Source organism: Toxotes jaculatrix, chromosome 7, assembly GCF_017976425.1.
Source record: "Toxotes jaculatrix isolate fToxJac2 chromosome 7, fToxJac2.pri, whole genome shotgun sequence".
Classification (NCBI taxonomy): Eukaryota; Metazoa; Chordata; class Actinopteri; family Toxotidae; genus Toxotes; species Toxotes jaculatrix.
In genome coordinates, this window is record NC_054400.1 from 29,555,609 (window position 1) to 29,576,532 (window position 20,924).

Consider the following 20,924-nt stretch of genomic DNA (forward strand, 5'->3'; position numbering starts at 1 on the left):
CGGGTTATGCCTGTCAGCAATAATCAACTGTAGTCAATCACATCTCTAAATAAGCTCTAGCTTAGTGAAGAATATGTTTACCCATTCAGTTAAAAGACTATTTAACAGTAGTGGTTTTGTACGTATGTATTTATGTATGCATGTTTTAATTAGCAGGCCCCTGTAGTATCTGCTATGTTCACACAGCTTTCACGAGGACGCTCACGATTGGCACAAGTGTGAGGGTCATGTCATGCGCATTTTGGCAGACTGCAGATGGTGGTAGTGCATATTGACAGTGCATAGTGATTATGTGCCAGTAGAAGAATAGATATATTCAAACATGGCAGAAATGTATCAACTGGAAGAGATGATGCTATCTTGTTTATGCAGAGAAAGCTACCTGCCCCTCTGTAGTAGATGACTGTGGACAATGTTGGGAATTAAGACATCAGTAAGCTTCAAATCACTTAGTATGACATGTTGTCTAAGTGTTTATAACCTGGGGCAGGTGGGGCAAAAATGGCTGCTGCAAGGATAGGACGCAGCAATGTGCAAATGAGGGCAACAGTGCACACTTTCAAACAGCATGTACTGTGATTTAGTGATGGTATGAACTATTCGGAGAATGAAAAACAAGCTAGACAGAGAAGTTCAAACCCTGCCTGCTTTCTTACCTTAATGCACATCCAAATGCAGGGTGACTTCAGGTAGTATTGGCTTGGCAGTATATAACCTCTGGATGTGCCAGAAACTGACATTCCTATCAGGTTACTTCACACGCATTGATATTAATGAGGGTAGACTAAAAAAAAAAAAAAAACACCTCTCATTAAAATGCAATACAGTTCCACTCCCTCCTTTAAAATGATCATCCAGCGAATCAACATTTCTCAGTTTCAACACAAATGGAACATTAGAAACATCCTGAAGGAGGATTTATTTCTTGAATGTTGGATTAGACTGGATTAGGTTTGGATTAGTTTTAGCTATGGAGACCTAATAAATTGGGAATGTTTATGAGGTCCCCAAAAATTACCAATGTGTCCAGCACCACTGTCATATCAGTTTACATATATGTCAAGAGAGGATTTTTTAACCACAAACATTAAAAGGGCTTTGCAGAAGTTTTTGCAGTATTGAATGCATCCAGTGTGTTATTTAGGCCTAAGGATAAACACAATTTCCTGATTGTTTACAGTGAGCAGTTGACAGAGTACTGTTAGATGTAGTTCTCCCTCTCCCCTTTGTTTTCCCGTGTATCTCCCCTTCGTAGTGTGCGTTGTTTGTGCCCTGTTTCTGCCTGTGTGTGTGTGTGTGTGTGTGTGTGTGTGTGTGTGTGTGTGTGTGTGTGAGTGTGTGTGTGTGTGTGTGTGTGTGTGTGTTTGTGTCTGCTGGGGATAGTCTCCTGGTCCCCATTCCATCTCACCTGTTCCTGATCATCCAGTCAACACTTCAAGCTCCTGCTGAATTTAACCACTGGCTCTTTAGACCAGACTCCACCAGATTGTTGCTTACTCTACTCTCTACCTGTGCTCCAGGTTCATCTTCACCTGTTTCCTGTGTGCATCCATGTCCAGCTCCGTTCTTGTCTGCTATCTTCTGTCTGCCTCAAGGATCAGATTCACTGCCTGCCCCACTCCGCCTTCTACCATCTCAGTCTACCAGGATTCCAGTACACCTGCCCTGTTCCGCCAACCAGCAGTAATCCTGGCTCTCATCAGCCACCTCAACTCATTCACCATCATTCAGTGAACTTCCCTTCTAACATACCTTCGACACCAGGTCTAGTCTACATTTTGGTCCAACACTGAACTGCTATAATAGGCACCTTCAAACAGTATTCCCAATTTAATGGGACTAGTTTAATGGGCTTTACATATCTTTGTATATGCAAGTCATGATCTAAGTCATGATGTTTTTCATCTTGTCCTAAGTGCACCTAACTTTAGAGAGTGGTGTTTTAATTTCTTCTCTGGCTGCCTCCAGACTTGGCTCCAAATACTGATGACTTCACAGAACTGATACAGAGTATATCAAATGAGGATGGAGAGGTGGGAGCTTGTGAGCCACTATAACTCAGTGTTTAAGCACTGGCTCCTACCCTTCAGTCTATAAGAATATAGCAGGAAGAATATTTGAAAAGCTCCCCCATGCCATCAACTGCTGAGTTAAGAAGCATGTCTTAAGTAAGACAGAGAGGCCTTTTGTTACTATTCAGTATATCAGAGATGGTTCATTCTCCACCAGGTGAATGGCTCCCTTGAGATATTCTATGTTACTGTTTTACCAGTATTTTTTACGTTTAATTTTTTTTGTCTGAAGCCTGTTTTTCATGTGCATACAAGTCAGACTGTGTTGATGAGCCAGTGCTCAAACAGCCTGAAATGGGATCTGGTAGTTGTTTGTACAAAGGTGATAGGACACAAAGGATGAGGTGCAGCAGTACTGAGACAGCAGAGGTGGTGTCTGCATAGCATCAGCTCATGTTTCTATCTGCTTGACTGGCTGCTAAATACTTTAATCGGCTGTTAAATTTCACAGGAAGACTCTAAAGGACATAAGATGTGTCAAATGGCTAGCTCTTTAGCTAGCTTTATTATGGAAATTTGTGTGCAGCCTTAAAAAGGTAGAGCTTTAGCATTTATAGCCAGATTCCTTAGATCTTGCCATTTAGTTGTCTTACCCTCCCCTCTCAGAAACTGGTAGAAACCTAGAGCAATTAAATTTGCCATTTAGGCAGAATTAATTTCATTTCATGCCAGTTCTAGCATGCTAGTATCTGATTTTGTGATGGAGATTTAGGATATATAGTTTGTTGGGAGTGTTAGAGAAACGTGTTTAGGCAAATTTTTCTATTGGTTACAGAATAGCAATTTGCCAATAACGTCAGAATATTTTAGCATCAGATCTATAACATGTCAAAGTAACTTCTGTCCTAAATTTCTTCTTGCCTGGTGCTACACACCAGGTCGACCATCAGCAACAGGGTCTCTGGTCTCTGGATGTTGGCTGTTGATCTCAGCTGCCTCTTTCTGTCCGGCCAGCTGTTCTAGGTGAGGATGGATGAAATGGAGGGTGTCTCTGCTGACAGTGTTATTTGGCAAGTTGTTGTTTGTCCAAGTGCTTTTTGCAATGGCATCTTTGTGGGTCCAGTGCCACCTTCTGCTCTCCTGGAGGCCCTCGTGAAGGATCTTGTCATTTTTGGCAACTTTGTTATCTCCAAGCCCACCAGTGATTCTGGCCCTATCTCCCCCAAGCTTCAGCCTCAGAGAACTAGTGGACTAGGTGGACCTGAGACTTCTAGAAAGGAGCACTTTGTTTGAGGTGTATTTGAATTGTCAGTGTCTGAAATTGTCAGATGTCAGAATTTGGGGGCTCCTCCCAACAATTTTTATAACTTTTCAATATCAGCAATCTAGCAAGCATGCACACAGTATGCAGCAATTTGTACAGTGTTTGAACTCAGACAAAACCAAGATTATTGTGTTTGGTCCTACCATATAACCTCCAGTGTAAGCATATAGTTACACTGGAGGCATTAATTTAGCCTCCAGTACGACTGTGAGGAACCTTGGAGTTATTTTTGATCAGGATTTGTCCCTTAACTCTTTAACTCTCTCATTAACATTAGGAACATTCTGTCTCAGAGTGATGCTGAAAAACTAGTCCATGCATTTGTTACTTCTAGGCTGGACTACTATAATTCCCTATTATCAGGATGTTCAGTTAACTCTAAAAAGCCTCCAGCTGATCCAAAATGCTGCAGCAAGAGTACTGACTGGAATTAGCAAGAGAGATCATATTACTCCTGTATCAACTTCTCTTCATTGGCTCCCTGTAAAATCCAGAATTGATTTTAAAATCCTTCTCCTATATAAGGCCCAGGCTCCTTCATATCTCAGAGAGCTTATAGTACCATATTATCCCAACAGATTGCTTCGTTCCCAGAATGCAGGTTTGCTTATGGTTCCCAGAATCTCTAAAAGTAGAATGGGAGGCAGAGCCTTTAGCTATCAGGCCCCTCTCCTGTGGAACCAGGAGAGAAGCAATTATTAGCTTTGACAAAGCTTTTCTTTGACAAAGCTTATAATTAGTTGCAGTTACAATTGACTATGACTAAACCTATAGTTAGTCATAATTATTTCTATAGTCACTGTTATAGTTAAGGATAAAGCCCATAGTAGGGCTGGCTCAGGCAACTGAACCACCCTTTAGTTATGCTGCTACAGGCCTAGGCTGCTGGGGAACTTCCCATGATCCTTTGCACACCTCTCCTCTTCTCTCTTTCTCTCCTCAGACCCACTCTCACATTTATTAACCTTTATTACATGTCATTATCTCTGTGTCCTCTCTGTCCCGTAGTCCTGTGCTTGTTTCTCTCTGGTCTCTCTTTCTCTGTACCTTTCTACAGGTATCTCTGGCTCTGGAGCTGCATGTTCTCTGTCTGTGGTCCTGGCTCCACCCACCTGCTGCTGTTTATGTCTACAATTATCCATTTCTAACACATTATTATGTTTAATGTTCCACTCTGCTACAGATACATTTTGTATTAATATTCTATACCAACTGTAATGTAAATAATTACCAATTATGACAGCTTTTTGCTTCTGTGCTTTGTTTCCTATCATAACTGTAATCTGCTGAGCACACAGTATCCACTAACTGTTCTGTAATCTGAATCTCTAACATTGTCCACTTCCAACCCTGTTTGTGTCATGTTTTATATGCTGCATGTCCTTCTCCTCCTTTCCTCCATTCCCAGCTGTCCTATCTTCTTCATTTTCCTCCCTTTACCCAGCCTGGCCATCAGCAAGAGGCTTCCCCATATGAGCCAGGTTCTGCTCAAGGTTTCTTCCTGTTAAAAGGGAGTTTTTCCTTGCCACTGTCGCCTTAAGTGCTTGCTCTGTGGTCAGGCTGTGGGTCTCTGTAAAGCGCTTTGACACAGTTTTGATTGTGGAAGGTGCTACATCTCAAGCTTGTATCTCAGACACCAGAGACAGGGGGTTCTCCACCAACTTCTATGTATCAAATTTACACATCACTGTACTGGTCTAGTTTTATTTTTTTCTGTAATGAAATTTGTCACCACAAAAAGCTGTACAGGCTGTACAGTGCTACCTGATGGTCCTTCTGAATGATTCATTATCAGTAAAATATTCTTGATTGTTGTAGGCAACACAGGGCTCTTAGATGGTCAAGTCAAAATTTTTCACATTAGGTATCATTGGGGTGGATAAAGAGTGGCCAGTTACCAGTGGCCTCATTTTTTGGTCCTCCTTTCCTATATTGGTCTGCTCTTCACAATAAACTCAATTCATGGCAGCTCTACAGAGCGGAGGGGTTGTAGAGGACAGGTGAAATTTGAATACGAAACCTCTGCCCCCTCCTACATGTCTGTCTATCTGCAGGTATACAATGAACAATAAGCATCATTCTTTCTCTGCTCTGGTATTTTGGACACGGTCCAAACTGAGCTGTTTATTTTTTCTTTTTACCCTGGCTCATTAAGAGCTCTTTATTCACAGACTTTTTTGTGAAAAAAAGGTCTTTCACTGAAACTGAATCTGTGATGCAGTTTCAGTAAAAAGTTGTGGCTAGCCTCTTAATACCCACTGGATGTTCTTATTTAATTTGTGATTTGTGATTCTTGTGGAATTTTTTGGCTTTAAAATGCAAGGTGTCAAGAGCAGCTTTTTCCACTTTAAGTTATTCCATTATGGCTCACTGTTTCCAAGACTGTTGATGCAAAGGTGACCAGATGCCCAGTGGATCGAGGCCAGTTGGTCAGCTTTCAACAGTTTCAACAGATTTCCAACAGGATATCATATCTACAGGATGTTCCTTCACAGTCCTTCTAGTCTGCCATGTCTGCTGTTTATCTTCATAGTACACATCAGTCAAGTTTTGACTAAACTAAAGAAGATTCTGAAATCACTATAGAAATTTGGTCTTCATTTCTATGCTCAGTGTGTTTCAAATGCTCCCACTTTCCCCAAAAAGTGGCTAAAGAAAGTATCTTCATCTGAGGTCTCAGATGCCACATTTAGCATGTTACAGCTCCCACCTCATGCTCCTCCACCTCTCACAACCCCTCTGTTCTAGCTCAGTCACCTATCTCTGGCTTGTTTGTCTCTCTGAATTCCTATTGAATAGAATAGAATAGATCTTTATTGTCATTGTCACAGGTACAACGAAATTTAAAGTGCTCTCCAGTCAGTGCATCGTCTAAAAAAAATAATTTAAGAAGAAAAAAAAAAAAAAAAAAAAAAAAAAAAATATATATATATATATATATATATATATATATATATAGATATATAGATAGATAGATAGATAGATAGATAGATAGATAGATAGATATATAACAACATTAGTAGCATACGTAACAGATATGCACACACAGTCATACAAAACAATATATTGCATTTTATTTTTTTGCGGTATTGAAGGTTGTTATTGCGGTTGGATAAAAACTGTGTTTGAGTCTGTTTGTCTTTGCATTTATTGACCTGTACCATCTGCCTGAAGGCAACAGTTCAAACAGGAAGTGACCGGGATGGTGGGTGTCCTTTATAATGTTCTGGGCTTTTTTTATTTATTATTTATTTATTGGAGATCACTGATAGGTTCCCTGTCATTTCATTCAAAAATACGTCTTCTAGAATCAGAAGACTACAGTCTACCTCTTTATCCTCACTGAGTGTGTGTAAATTTAAATCAAATCTCCACCATGTCCTCTAGAAAATGACAAATACATCATTTGTAACTGTCCCTCACAATGACACAGGCATTTTCTAAATTTCTTTTTGTTTGAAAATTAATTAAACAAACATTTGAGAAAGTGAAGCAAGCAAGCTTGACTAACAAGCCAAAGTGGAATTAACTTAACGCAGCTTTACATTTACATCAGTGATTCCCACTCATCAGAAGATGGGTTGAGGAGGTTTCGTTCACATGAGCTCTCTCTCTGTCAAAACTCAGAGCTGTGAGTTTCCTGTGACCTCAGAGGGTTAGGGAATACGGTGGCCTAGAAAGGCCACGCAAATGCAAATGTCGAAGATGCTATTTTGCATTTTAAGAAGAAAAAAAAAGAAGCTATTATTTATCAGAACAGAATGTAAGGATGTGGCTATTTTATGTGAAAGCTCCGAAAGACAGTTTTAATAAACGTACAAAGTGGGTTGTTCATATGTTTTAAAAGGAGTGACAAATAAAAATGACAGGTGGTAATAGTTTGGAGAGCATCAGCCTTGAGTGCTCAGAGGTCAGACTTTGCAGGGGTTAGGCCCAGTTAAGGGCCTCTTAACATTTATCCAAATCCGTCTGCATGGCGTCATCTGCCCCTCCCAGTTCCTGTGGTGACGGTGCCTCATACGTCGCTGGACCACGAGTGCCTCTGGGTGAACAACCTCTTTGTTCCTGTGGAGTAAACCAGGACATAACGGCAATTATGGGTGGGGATGGGAAGGTGGTAAATATAAAAACTGTAAATGTAAATATGGTCAGAGGTGTTTATCTGAGATAAAGCGTGCCTCTAAATGTGCCTGTAAAACTAAAAAAGAACTCTGTAGATTTGGTGACTAGCATATCTTAGAAACTTCTGTGCCCTGTGCTTCGGCTGCATTTAGTACAAGAAAATATTTTCAACCTTATGCAGAGTTGAAGCAGCGTGTTACCAGTAATTTCACTGTGTTGATTCTCTTTTTTTCTCTTCCTTCCTCAGGCTGCGTTACACTTCTGTCCTGCTCTCTCTGTTGCTATACCACTATGACTGCAGTGCAAATATCTACTTGAGCACACAACCTGAGCAAACAAATAATCATGCTTTTGAGAATGTAAGATACAAGGCAAGGGTGAGTTTCAGTTTCAAAATCAGATATGGACCTCTTGTTTTCATTAGCATGAAAAGCCAGCTTTCTAACTGATGACTAATGAAAAAAACAGCCCATGGAGCACAGTTCTCTAAGCATAAAGGAGGCCTTGTCTGGTTCCAACCAACACTTTACTACATGAGGGAACTGCCTGGAACAACAGACAGTACTGTATGTGATGTGTAGCTGAGCCACTGAGCAGTAAGAGACTTAAGGGAGACAAATGACATGCTTTCATAAAAAAGACTTTTCAACAAATAATCGTTAAAATAGCTAAACCAAACACTAACTAATTCAGTGTCAAGGTTAAGTACCTACACTGATTAGATCAGATTCAGTCACATGACCATCTCCCTCCTTTAAATGGCAGTGAATTGGTTGGTCACCTATTCAATATGTTGGTTCAGAGCAAGGTTACTTGACAACTTTTTTGTTACAGTAAATATGCAGTATTCTCATTTTTAAAATTATTTTTCAAAAAACTCTGTCCAGGGCCTACCCTAAGCAAGTGCATGTTGGGATAGGCTCATGTACCCAGCAATGCTGTACAGATTGAGCAGTTTGAAAAATAGCTGGGTGGATGTTTGTTTTACAGCTATAGCTTTGCTCTATAATCTATGAGCACCTTAATATATGATGGTGCCTGACCACTGAGGTCTTTGTACACAGGACTGTGTACACAAACAAGGTAAGTAATTTCAACATAAAAACAGGAATTAAATGCAGCATTTTAACGGGCATTTGCACTTTGAGCCGTTCGGAGGAGTGGCCAGGGTGTTAATGCATTGCTGACATGTGTACCAACCATTGTGAGCTACTGAGCATCCCAAGCCTCTCAAAAATACAGTTAAGCAGAGAAATATTAACAACAGCAACAACAACAACAATAGTAACACTGTTAATAATAATATCTTATTTCCTGTTTTATTTTGAAATTACTTACCTAGTTTATCTGTTGTCATTTTACTTCCTGTCCGCTGGAATTTTCCAGCTCCCCCACCCCAAAGTGTTCCACATGCTCCCAGTTAACCTCTCGTCTGTTTATTTAAGTCTCTGTGTTTCCTTCATCCTTTGTCAGTTTGTTCTGTAAAAGCACTGTATGAATGTGTGTGTGAAAGCACTTCGAGTGGTTGATAAGTCGAGTAAGGTGCTACATAAATGCGATCCATTACCATTTACCTGCCAACAGGTATTTATACACTTGACACCAGTTGCATATATAGTGGGATCATCTCTCTAATCCCCGCCAGTACGTTCTGCTTCTCCCAGTGGGAGTTAAGTTGTCCCCTGTTCCTGCTGTAACTAATGCTAATAATTGTAAACGTACTGCTTACCTGTGCCTCAGATCTACGTATACCTGGGTAATGGGTGTTCACCACGTTCAGAGCCGTGTCCACCTACAACTATGTTGAGAGAACCCCCTTGGTTTGCTCTGCTCTCCATACCACTCTGGTTCTGGAAGGACCATGCCCAGCTCAGTTCCTTGTCAAATCGCCAGTACATCTGTGTTGCTCCGTTGCTCAGCCCCTCGTCAACTTCAGCTGCAAAGTTTGAGGTTTTTGAATGTGCATTGTGGGAGTTACTGGCCAAATTGTAACAGTCCTGTTACTTTTGTGTCTTATACAAACTGTGGCTTTCATCGATCTTTATCTAATTTTTGCAAACACTGCTCATGGGAGAGTGACTACAAAGAAACTATCTGCCAGCCAAAGCCAGTGTCATGACTAGCCCCTAAGGGGGCTGTTTTCTGAGCCCTTGTTTTGTCTGGAACCCTTTTGTGGACTCTCGGACTCTTGTTTAGTTTGTTAAGTTTTGTTCATAGTTCCTGTTTTATTTTGAAATCATGACCCTTGTGTATCTTGTCTTGTTCTACTTCCTGTCTTTGTCTTGTTTCCCTCCATTTGTGATTGTCTGCCCCACCCTAATTGGTTTCGCCTGTTGCCCCTTGCCTTGTGTATTTAAGTCTCGTCGTTTCCCTGTGTTCTTTTCAGTTTGTTTTGTCTCTTGTCTCAGCTCTTGTCCAGTGATCTAGTGTGTTATCCCAAGTCATCGTGTCTCGAGTCAGGTTGTGTATTATTGTTACTGTGTTTCTTGTCTGGTTTTGGCTTCTCAGGTTGTTCAGTCCTTTTCCTCACTAGAGTGATTTTGTGTTCACGTTTTGTATTTTTGTGCCTTTTTCCACTTTATGGATGATCTTTGTTTGCTACTTTTTTAGAATAAAAACTATTATTTTTGATTTCGTCTGTGGGGTCGTGCGTTTGGGTCCAAGTCCTTGCTCTAGATGTGACAGCCAGTAACTGGTTCAGACCAGTATCATCTGACCATCACCTGACCTTGCCTCTGTTCATGCATGATATGAGCATGTCACATCTCTGTTTGAATAGCTGAAAGAAAAGCCCTGACAAGCTCCCATACCTCCCCCAGTGACACCTTTGTAGATGAGGTCTAGTGGGTGAGAAGTAGAGCACCGGAGGCCTAGGATCAGCACTGAGTCACCAAGGTATTCCTGTGAGAAGGACACAAACGAGATTCCAACTGAGAACTTGCTCTCTGTAATGTATAGTAAATAACAATTCTGTGCAGTGATCTGAGTAGTGATCAGAGTAGTCTGAGCAGCAGTGCAGTGTGAGCATGCGCACATGAAGTAGCGCTATGTGTTTTTTCAGCAAGATAAGAAATCCTTTATTAGTCCCTCAGTGGGGAAATTGCATTTAGCAACAGCAGGGGTACAGTACAGTAAGTAAAAGTAAAATATAAGTAAGAGACCAATATGGCCAGAACAAGATTAAATAAACACTATTCCAACAGTAGAATAACTAATAAAGATACCAAACTAAGAAAATAGCTGCTGTAAAAAATGAAATATACATACATACATACATAAATAAATATGAGATGGAGATTGTTGAGTTGAGTGACTATAGTACACAATAAATACTGCACACTAATAATTTAGTTATTGCACATTGATATTACACTGATAGTTGCATGGAATTGTAATCAAGTTAGCGTGTTATCAACGCTCATTACAGAGTCTGACAGCAGCAGGAAGGAAAGATCTTCTAAATCTCTCCTTCACACACCGAGGGTGGAGCAGTCTGTCACTGAAGCTGCTCTGCAGAGCTGACAGGACGTCCTGCAGGGGGTGGGACTCATGGTCCAGCATAGGTGACAGTTTTGCTAGGACCCTTCTGTCTCCGACCTCTCGCACTGAGTCCAGTAAAATCAATCAGACAGCTGTAGTGGGATCTCAGAAGAGTAATCCGCCAAACAGCCAGTGTATGTTAACAAATTATGGGGCAGACTGAAAGAGGGAAAGAGAGGAAAGAAAAGATAGTGATAGCGAGAAGACTACAACAAAGAAATAGAGTCCTATCTTTCTCTTCCTCCTTTCACCCAGCCCGGGCATCACGGGAGGGTCCCCCATATGAGCCAGGTTCTGCTCAAGGTGTCTTCCTGTTAAAACGGGTCTGGGTCTCTGTAAAGCTCTTTGAGACAATTTTGATTGTGGAAGGCGCTATATAAATAAAATTCAATTCAATTCAATTGAACTGAACAAAATTTTACCCTTTTCAAAGCAGACTGGATGGCCTTTATGTTCTGGCAGAAAGAGACATTTTTCATACAAAAAAAAAACAGGAAAAGAGATGACAGGGAGAGAGGGAAGAAAAATTGTCTAGTGTGTTAAGGCTCTTTCAGAACTCAATCTGGATTCAACCCTGCCTACTACAGCCACCAGACCATGAAGCAGCTGTTGTATCGTTCGACAGTCATTGACACCATTCCACAACAGTCCATACCACAAAGTTGCCACACTTCTGAAAAAACAAAAAACAAAACAAGTCAACAAAACTAACAAGGAACCACATACCAGAGCCTGCCATAAATATGGTGTGCCTGATTATGGAATGAAGGTACAAACTTCCTTGCTAGCCTGCTCCCAGACATACAGAAAAATGTCAAGCAACACTGTGTTGGCTGGGAAATAGACCATAACAGACACTGGTGAGAAGCAGAGGCAAAGAAAGACAAGAAAAAAACTGACACTGCTGAGAAACTCCAGATTACTCAACAGCAGTACTCATTCGAGGCTCCAGATGCAGCGCAGAGCCAGAGGAGGAGGACAAAGAAGTGGAGGTGGATGGCACAGCTGTGCTGAGGACTTTGTGTTACAACTGCAATAAGCAAGGACACATAGCTCGCAACTGACTCAGCAATACAGCACTCATGGGGACTGATGGTGTGCAGGGTCGAAGACAGATTCAGGAACGGGCCTAAGTGCTTAAGATTGAGATATTGTTTTGTCCTCTTTTGAAAATGTTGAATGAATTGTTTCTTGTGTACAAATATATATTGGCATAACCTTGTGTTACTAAAGTAGTGGCTTGAGTGTTTAATATATATCCATTTTCTGTGGTAGATTCTGTGACAGATTGTATGTATCCTAGGCTAGCCATGAAAGCTGTTATTGATCAGGACTTTAATTTATCAAGACTGATGTCTTCTAAAATTACAGTGTTTTCAGACCTGATATTTAGGATATTTGTTCACAGTACAACATTTTTTTAAACACAGACTTGGGGTATGTTGGTGGTTGGTTAATTAGAACGACAATCATTTCCTTTCTTGGAATGAGAGGAAAAGAAAAGCATTCAATGTACATTTGGAATAGCCCAAATGTTATACTTTTTGTGTGCTAAACAATGTATGTTAGGCCTGGGCATGGAGACCTAGTTTCTCCCTGCCACCAATTCTCCTGCTCCTCTGCAAGTCATCAAGTCATCAGTCCACCTCCAAAGCTGCAGTATTTTACAGACTGGCTGTCAGTTCACTGACTGTGGTTTACTTGTTCAATCAACCCTCCTAGTTTGACAAGTGTTATTCCTCATGTTGCTATTCCACTATGCACTTATCATTGCTTGACCTGAGCCCCAGGCCCACCTGCTTCGGTTAACCAGTTTTTCTGCCACGCTCAGTGTCATATCTGTCTCCAGTAACTCCGGAGGAACTCTGCCTGTGTCATGACTAGCCCCTAAGGGGGCTATTTTTGGAACTCTTTGGTGGACTTTTGGACATTTTCAGTTTAGTTTTATTTTGGAAAGTTTAGTTCTTGTGTATCATGCCTCGTTTTACTTACTGTCTTAGTCTGTAGATTATGTTATGTCTGGTGTCTATATTGTCTTGTGGGTTCCTGTTTTATTTTGAATTCACTGCCCTTGTGTATCTGGTCTTGTTTTACTTCCTTTCTTTGTCTTGTTTCCCGCTTTTGTAATTGTTTTCCCCGCCCTAATTGTTTCCACCTGTTTCCCCTTACCTGTTGTGTATATATAGTCTGCGTTTCCCCTTGTCCAGTGTCAGTTTGTTTTTGTCTCATGCTTTCGTCTCATGCTTTCGTCTCATGCTTTCGTCTCATGCCATGTTCCATGCCATGTTCCATGTTTTTGTCTCCTGCCGTGTTCCATGCTGTGTCCCATGCTCTGTGTTATGCCTTTGTCTCTAGTCTCGCTTCTTGTCCAGATCTTGTTTTCCCAAGCCATCATTTCCCAGGTCAGGTTTTGTATTAATTTGTTACTTTGTTTCTTGTTAGGTTTTGTTCATTGCTAAGTCTTTTTCCTCTTAAGAGTGATTTTGTGTTCTCGTTTTGGTAACTTTTGTTTTAGTGCCTTTTTCCCCTTTATGGGTGTTCTTTTGTTTGTTACTTTGTCCAGTTGGTTTGCCTTCCTCCTTCGTGAGTAATTTTCTGTTGATACTTTGTTTGAATAAATAATCAGTGTTTTGGACTACGTCTGAGGGGTCGTGCATTTGGGTCCTAGTCCTTGCCTCCCATAGCTGTGACAGCCTGCCTCACTGGCATACCCACTCAGCTCTGGAACACACAGAAACATACCTATGCCAGCTCTGCTCCAACACCTGCTCCGCCGCTGTTTCCCCTGCCTGCCCCGCTCCGCCATCAAAGACTCTTTTTTTATAATAACCAGACTTTGTTCAAATCCACCCCAGTCTCTGAGTTTGCATTTGAGTCCAATAGAAACCTGCTAAACTGTAACAATATCTGCCAACTCCACCGTGTTGCTGCAAAACGCGGAACAGTGTCAGCTCTGCTGAAAGTAGAGCAACGTGGAGCACAGTGAAAATTATATTTTTCAATATAGGTACTCGCAATTGTAACATTTGCTGACAGCCATGTTTTGTTAAGAGCAGACAGTTTCTCCCTTATCCCTTGTGTCTCTGCTGTTTCCCTTCCCTGTTGTTTCTTGTTTGTCCCCCTGCATGTCTGTTTTTCTGTATGTGAGTCCAGGCCTGGGCATGGTTGACCTAGATTTCTGCTTCCTGCCAGATTTCCTGCTTACCTTTGCCAAACCATCTTATCAACCACACCGTCTGCCAGCAGTATTAAGACACTGGTTCTTCACTCCATTCTTCACAAGATCATTTGCTCACGTCAATTCAGGACGTCAATCAGGACAATTATTATTGTCCTCCACCTTTTAAACCCAACCTCTTTCTTTCTCTCTCTCTGTATGTGTGTGTGTGTATACATACAATTGGGGAAATAATTATTTGATCCCCTGCTCATTTTTGTAAGTTTACAAAGACAGGAACAGTCCACATTTTTTATGGTACATTTATTTTAACAGGGAGGGACAGAATATCAACAAAAAATTCAGAAAAAAAACATAAAATAAAGGTTATGAATTAATTTGTGTTTGATTGAGTGAAATAAGTATTTGATCCCTACCAACCAGCAAATATTCTGACCCCCACAGACCAGTTATGTGCCCATGAGGCACACAAATTAGTCCTGTCCCTTTAGGAAAGTACTCCTAATCTCAACTCGTTAAGTGTATAAAAAACAATGAACAAATGAACCAATGCCAATGAACACCTGAATGATTCAGAGAAGGTCTGATGTGATGTGGTCAGATGAGACCAAAATTGAGCTTTTTGGCGTAAACTCGACTCACTGTGTTTGGAGGCAGAGGAATGCTGAGTACGACCCCAAGAACACCATCCCCACTGTCAAATATGGAGGTGGAAACATTCTGCTGTGGGGCTATTTCTCTGCTAATGGTACAGGAAGACTTCACCGCATTGAGGGGCTGATTAACGAGGCTAAGCACTGTAGAATCTTGGATGAGAACCTCCTGGCCTCAGCAGAACACTAAAGATGGGTCGTGGATGGGTCTTCCAGCATGACAATGACCCAAAACATATGGCCGAGGCAACTAAGGAGTGGCTCAAGAAGAAGCACATTAAGATCCTGGAGTGGCCTAGCAAGTCTCCGGACCTTAATCCCATAGAAAATCTGTGGAGGGAGCTGAAACTTCAAGTTGACAAGTGGCTGCCTCGAAACCTTCAGGATTTGGAGCGTATCTGTTAGAGGAGTGGACCAAAATCAAATTAATTTATAACCATTGTTTTTTCTGGATTTTGTTGATACTCTGTCTCTCTCTTTTAATATAAACCTACCATAAAAATGATGGACTATTCATGTCTTTGTAAGGGGGTAAACTTACAAAATTAGCAGGGGATCAAAAATTTATTTCTCATGGTCTGGGGAAGCATCTCCATGGATGGAAGGACTTCGAAAATGGCAGTCTGACAGGCCAAAGGTATAAGGATGAAATCCTGAGACCAGTTGTGAAACCCTATGCTAATACAATGTGGCCAGATTTCATGCTTATGGATGACAACGCCGGCCCACATCGAGCAAGCTTGCAAGCATGCCAGGTCCCTCCTGGAACCCGTGTGGAGTTGTGAAAAGCTTTGCTGGAGGAATAGCAAGCAGAATATCTGCTGCACTGCAGGCAATAATGTTTAAGAGGCATTTCCAGTCCATTGTGACTTCAAGTGAATTACAGAAGTACTGAACAACCAACAATTTTTGTTTTGTATTCACAAAAGTGTGACAAGCCACAAACATGTCTGAGTGCCATCAAAAGTGATGAGGCATGAAATTCCATAGATGAAAACAGTGATTAGTAGCAAACATACATGTTATACATGAATGAAACACTTGTTCTTGTCTTCTTTGTCTTTTGTGTTCTTTGATGAAATTTTTTGATCCACTTCAAATGTTGACTACTGTAAATAATTTACTTGATAAATTATCAAGTGAATAGAAACAAGTACATATTAACTATTATCCCATAACATTAATAATGAACCAAATGCAAAAGAACTGTTGTGGCAAATTCTCTGATGTCATTTCATTGCTTCACCTGACAAAGCTACAGCCGGTGCTCGAAGGGGGTCACGCCCAGGGAGTAATTCAATGTAGAACCGCCACTGGCTACAGCTTTACATTACAACTAAATAACATTATTTCAGTAGGATTATATTGTTAAATTTTCAGTGAATCTGTTTGAAACTGTATTGATTTTATGGTCAGTTATTGACAGTTTTCATGGTGTTCCTAATACACTGTTGCCCATATAGTTGGAATTATTTTGTGTTCAGGCACATTCCTTTTTATTCCTATTTATACACATCAGTAATGTGTTTGGAAGAGATGTAATGTGATTGATCAATGACGTTCTGAGAAGATATACACTTAATTTAAAAAAAATAATAATTTAAATATTACTGGGAATTGTACTGTATGCACTAAATTGGATTTTCTGTGGACTTTTAAGTTGACCAGTTATCAGTACCAAAAGTCCACTTTTACCAACACAATGCAAATACATTTGGTAATAATATTCAGTGACACAACAACATTGCCAATGAGTTCACATGTTAATGCCAAACATTCCTCTCCTTTTATTCCATGTGTTTGTATTTCACAGTGATGCTGTGATTGCACCAATGTTACTGTAGCACCATCTAGAGGTGACTCTAGATTAAACACTATAATTATGTTTCTTTGCTTCTACATCTCAATCAAAGAATTGTATCCATTAGACTATGGTAGTCTTCACAGAACATGAGAGCTAGCCCAAAATGAGATGATTTAATCAACAACAAATGTATTGTAGATGTCACCACCTGATTCCGCCCATCTAGCTCCTATGACAGCTGCAATCAACAATAACACTGCGATTAAATACCCTACTACATTTTGTTCTATACTTTCATTGAACTGTGACAAATAAAAATGTGTGTCCTACAAGTGTGATGACATAACAATTTAAATGCCATTTTTTCATACCTTTTCTGTACATTAAAACTATGAAAACGTGTCAACTGTGTGAATCCGAATGTTTATGATAAATGGACAAATTAAGTATTCCTTTATGTGAAGAAAACACTCTCTCCTCTTTGATCTAATTAAACTATTCAAACCCCCATTGATTAAAAAAGGGAGAATGAAAAATCCATTATCACGAAACTAATCAGATGGTTTCAAGTGGTCATGCCAAGTGTCTTTTTAGACATACATGGTTCTAATAGAACAACACTACTACAAACATTTGATGGTCTTGTAGAATATAAAGCTCTGTTGTACATTAAAGTACCCAAAAATATAAGAAATATATATATAAAGTTGGACTAACCTAATAGATCTACAAAATTATAATGCAACATTCACATTGTTGCTGCAATAATCCAAACACCCATATAAAAGAGTATGACAGTGACAATTTTCCAATGACTTTTTGTACTTCTAAAATTTCAAGCATGTTTATCTAACATTACTTCCATATTTTTAATTACGTTGTAGTGGAGTATGGCCACAATGTGATACAGCTGCCTTTTTTAAAAGTGAAGAATCTGAACACTTTTCTCCCAACTGAAATGTTTCGAACTTATAGATAACAGCTCAATAGACACATACATCAACAACAAAATCAATCAACAAAAATATGCAATATATTGCATGTGATTTTACACCAAAAATTGTTTTTGTTTGGTCGTTTAAAGTTAGGATAATTGGTGGTATATATGGTGGTACTGGAGGCCAGGGCAATGTCAACTAGAGTAACTATAATCATTAGCTTAAAGTGTTTCTGAGATGCCAAATTCAGGGCCAATTATGATATCTTCATTTTTGTCTCGTCTTGAGATGCAATGACGAGTACAGAAACCAGCGCTTTGTCCCCACAAATTTCACTCTTCACAAATCATTTTTTGCCAGAATGTAGGCAAATTTGTCTTCTTTCATACAATGTAACTATCTAAAACAAACAGACTTACACATTTTGCTCCAAGAGCCTCAGTGACACAAGTATCATCTACCTGCCCCATAAACCACAATGCAAATTAAGAACCAGATTTTCATAAAAAAAACTTGCTCCATTTTCCAAAACTGTTGAATCTGAAAACAAACAATTTACATCACTACATTCGATACAGTCTTTGACTGGCAGGCTTGAGGTCAAGAGGTGTCTCACTCAGTAGAAACTAGGCATTTAAAATCACCTGCATCTGCAAGTGCATCTGGGCTCAAACAGCTGATTCAGAATAGTTGATCAGAGACTTTTCTGATGTCTATGGTGTTTATCAAATACTGACATTTCTGTCAAAGTCCTGCTACACATGGTTTCCACACTACATAAGACACACGGGTTTACTCACAGTTTTCACTGGAATTATGTTTTAGTAAGGAGACATTATATGCTGCACGTCCTTCCTCCCCTCCATTCCCAGCTGTCCTATCTTCCTCCTTTTCCTTTCACCCAGTCCAGCCATCAGCAGGAAGGTCCCCCATATGAGCCAAGTTCTGCTCAAGGTTTCTTCCTGTTAAAAGGGAGTTTTTTCTTGCCACTATTGCCTTAAGTGCTTGCTCTGGGGTCAGGCTCTGGGTCTCTGTAAAGTGCTTTGAGACAATTTTGATTGTGAATATATAAATAAAATTGAATTCAATTCAATTGGGTGGCACGGTGGTGCAGTGGTTAGCACTCACAGCAAGAGAGTTCCAGGTTCTAACCCCAGTCTAGGTCCTTCTGTGTGGAGTTTGCCTGCGTGGGTTCTCTCTGGGTACTCTGGCTTCCTCCCACAATATCAAAAAGGTTAAAGGGTGAGGTTAATTGGCTACTACTCTACTACTCTAAATTGCCTGTAGGTGTGCGTGTGTGGTTGTCTGTCTTTGTGCGTCAGCCCTGCGATTGACTGGCGACCAGTCCAGGGTGTACCCTGCCTCTTGCCCATAGTCAGCTGGGATAGGCTCCAGCTCCCCTGCAACCCTGAATGAGAAAATGAATGAATTGAACATTATAGGCCTTTTAGGACTGTGGTAATCTACTTCAGCCTTTTTAATTCTTGATTTGGCCCCTTAAATTCCCTCTTAAGTATATTTAAATGTATGAAAATCATGACAGTAGCACAATTATTGTGTGTTTGCTTTATTTGCTCTATAACATCTACACTGAATGGACTATTCAAAGCCTTCATTATTTATCGCTGCACCATTTTATTTTATTATATGGATATGTCCATCATTTTATTCATATTTACCAAATATGCAGCCTATGTTATTGGTATTGCTGGGATCTCCTGTAACAGGTTAAATAAAGTTCTGTGGGTTTAAATACAACATAACTACACAACACCAGTTTGTAAAGGTGGTTATTATCACCATGTACTACTCAGCATTCAACAAACTATGCAACACTTTGAAGGTGCTGATGTGACAGTCTCTGCTCTCACTCTCTGAGAGCTACAGGGGGTTAGGCTGGATTACAGTTAAATTACATAAGGCAGCCGCACAGGATTGGTGGTTTGAGTCGAGCATGCGCACAGCGTGGCACCTAAAAAAACATCATAAACCAAAAGCGAGTTTACGCGATTGGAAGTGAATAGTGAGAGTTTTTAAGGACACGGAGAGCTTTCTATGACGAGTTTAGGTGAGTCTGTGTCTCCTTGCTGCTTCGAGCTTTTGGTTCTAAGTGTGTGGTGTGTGATGTGTGCGCGTTAGTTACTGGCTAACGTTTCTGTGCACTAATGGGATTAGGAAGTAGAAACGAGGACGGCTTTGGCATCTGGAGTAGAAAACAGGCAATGCATTAAATAAAGGTTATCGATAGCAGATCGATACTCAGACTAATGCCACACCTACAGGAGGCGATGGTGTTTCTATCGGGAACAAAATGTTCCGGGTCCAAACCTGGAGGTGCTGCTGTCTCGCCACCTCACACCTCCATACCTCCAACACAGAGCGCTGTCTTTAAGCTGTCATGTAACAAATAGCACAAGCCTTTATTTCTGAAACATTTCTCAGTATGGCAACTGACGAAGTGGGCATCTTACTGACGTGGTTCTGAACGCCATCTCAGTCTGAGTGATCCCTGACTCCGAACTGTTCCCATGCCTTAAGCAAAGGGGACAGACTTGAAACACTGCAGGTCTGAAACCTGTTGGAAACTAGTTTAGTTACTCGCGTTCGCTGCTATTGCTTCAGCACTTGGAGCGTAGCTGCTGGAGGACACACACCCTCTCTCTCTCTCTCTCTCTCTCTCTCTCTCTCACACACACACACACACACCCACAAACATCAAACACACACACACTGAAAACCCACTATTCCCAACCAACTCCCGTAACTTTGTGCTCCCTTTTACTTCGGTTTCAGATAGTCCGGTTGTGTGTGTGTGTTTCTGCGTTAATGAAGTGAGAAGTGCACACTCAGCGTTTTGTGCGCTCTCCTGTCGCAGGTGCGTGTCCAGTTTGACAAACTATTTTTTCACTGTTATTTCAAAGTCTTCACTCGCATGGGATTCTCAGCTTTGAGTGTTTATCATGTACATAGTAACTGAAAGCTAATTAGACACAGAGTGCAGCCCCCGCCATGTTTCTACGTAGCTCTTGTTATCAGAACATTATGTACCACACTGCGGCCTTGTTCCATTCAAGAGTCCCTGTCTGTGGGAAAAAACATGTCAAGAGACAGAAAACTTTCAAAATGTTCACCTTTATTTTCTCATAGCATTTTGTTTAAAAGTTCTGTTTAAATTGTTAGTGGATAGTGTCAGTCAGGATGTTAAAGACCAACAGGTTAAAGGTCAAAACTGGTCTGTTGTGGAGTCCTCTCTGTAAACACAGTGTACATGCCTGATTCACAAGCCCAGGTCTCACTGTTGTGGGTGGGCAATATAATGTCAGGAATCAAACTAAAAGTTGTAAGAATTTAGA

The 20,924-nt window shown here is 40.6% G+C and overlaps 1 protein-coding gene across 5 annotated transcripts in view; it reads left to right on the top strand.

Annotated features, from left to right (window-relative positions):
• The first annotated feature begins 19,561 nt into the window (after positions 1-19,561).
• The window catches only part of LOC121184570 (axoneme-associated protein mst101(2)-like), a 33,258-nt gene continuing 31,895 nt past the window's right edge, over positions 19,562-20,924 (top strand). For 4 of the 5 annotated variants that reach the window (XM_041042336.1, XM_041042340.1, XM_041042338.1 and 1 more), the window contains exon 1: positions 19,562-19,639. In XM_041042336.1, the coding sequence (XP_040898270.1) occupies positions 19,627-19,639 (13 nt within the window). In that variant the 5' untranslated portion in view covers positions 19,562-19,626. Of the gene's footprint in view, positions 19,640-20,416; positions 20,447-20,924 lie in introns of those variants that run through there. The other variant, XM_041042339.1, reaches the window with a different exon arrangement.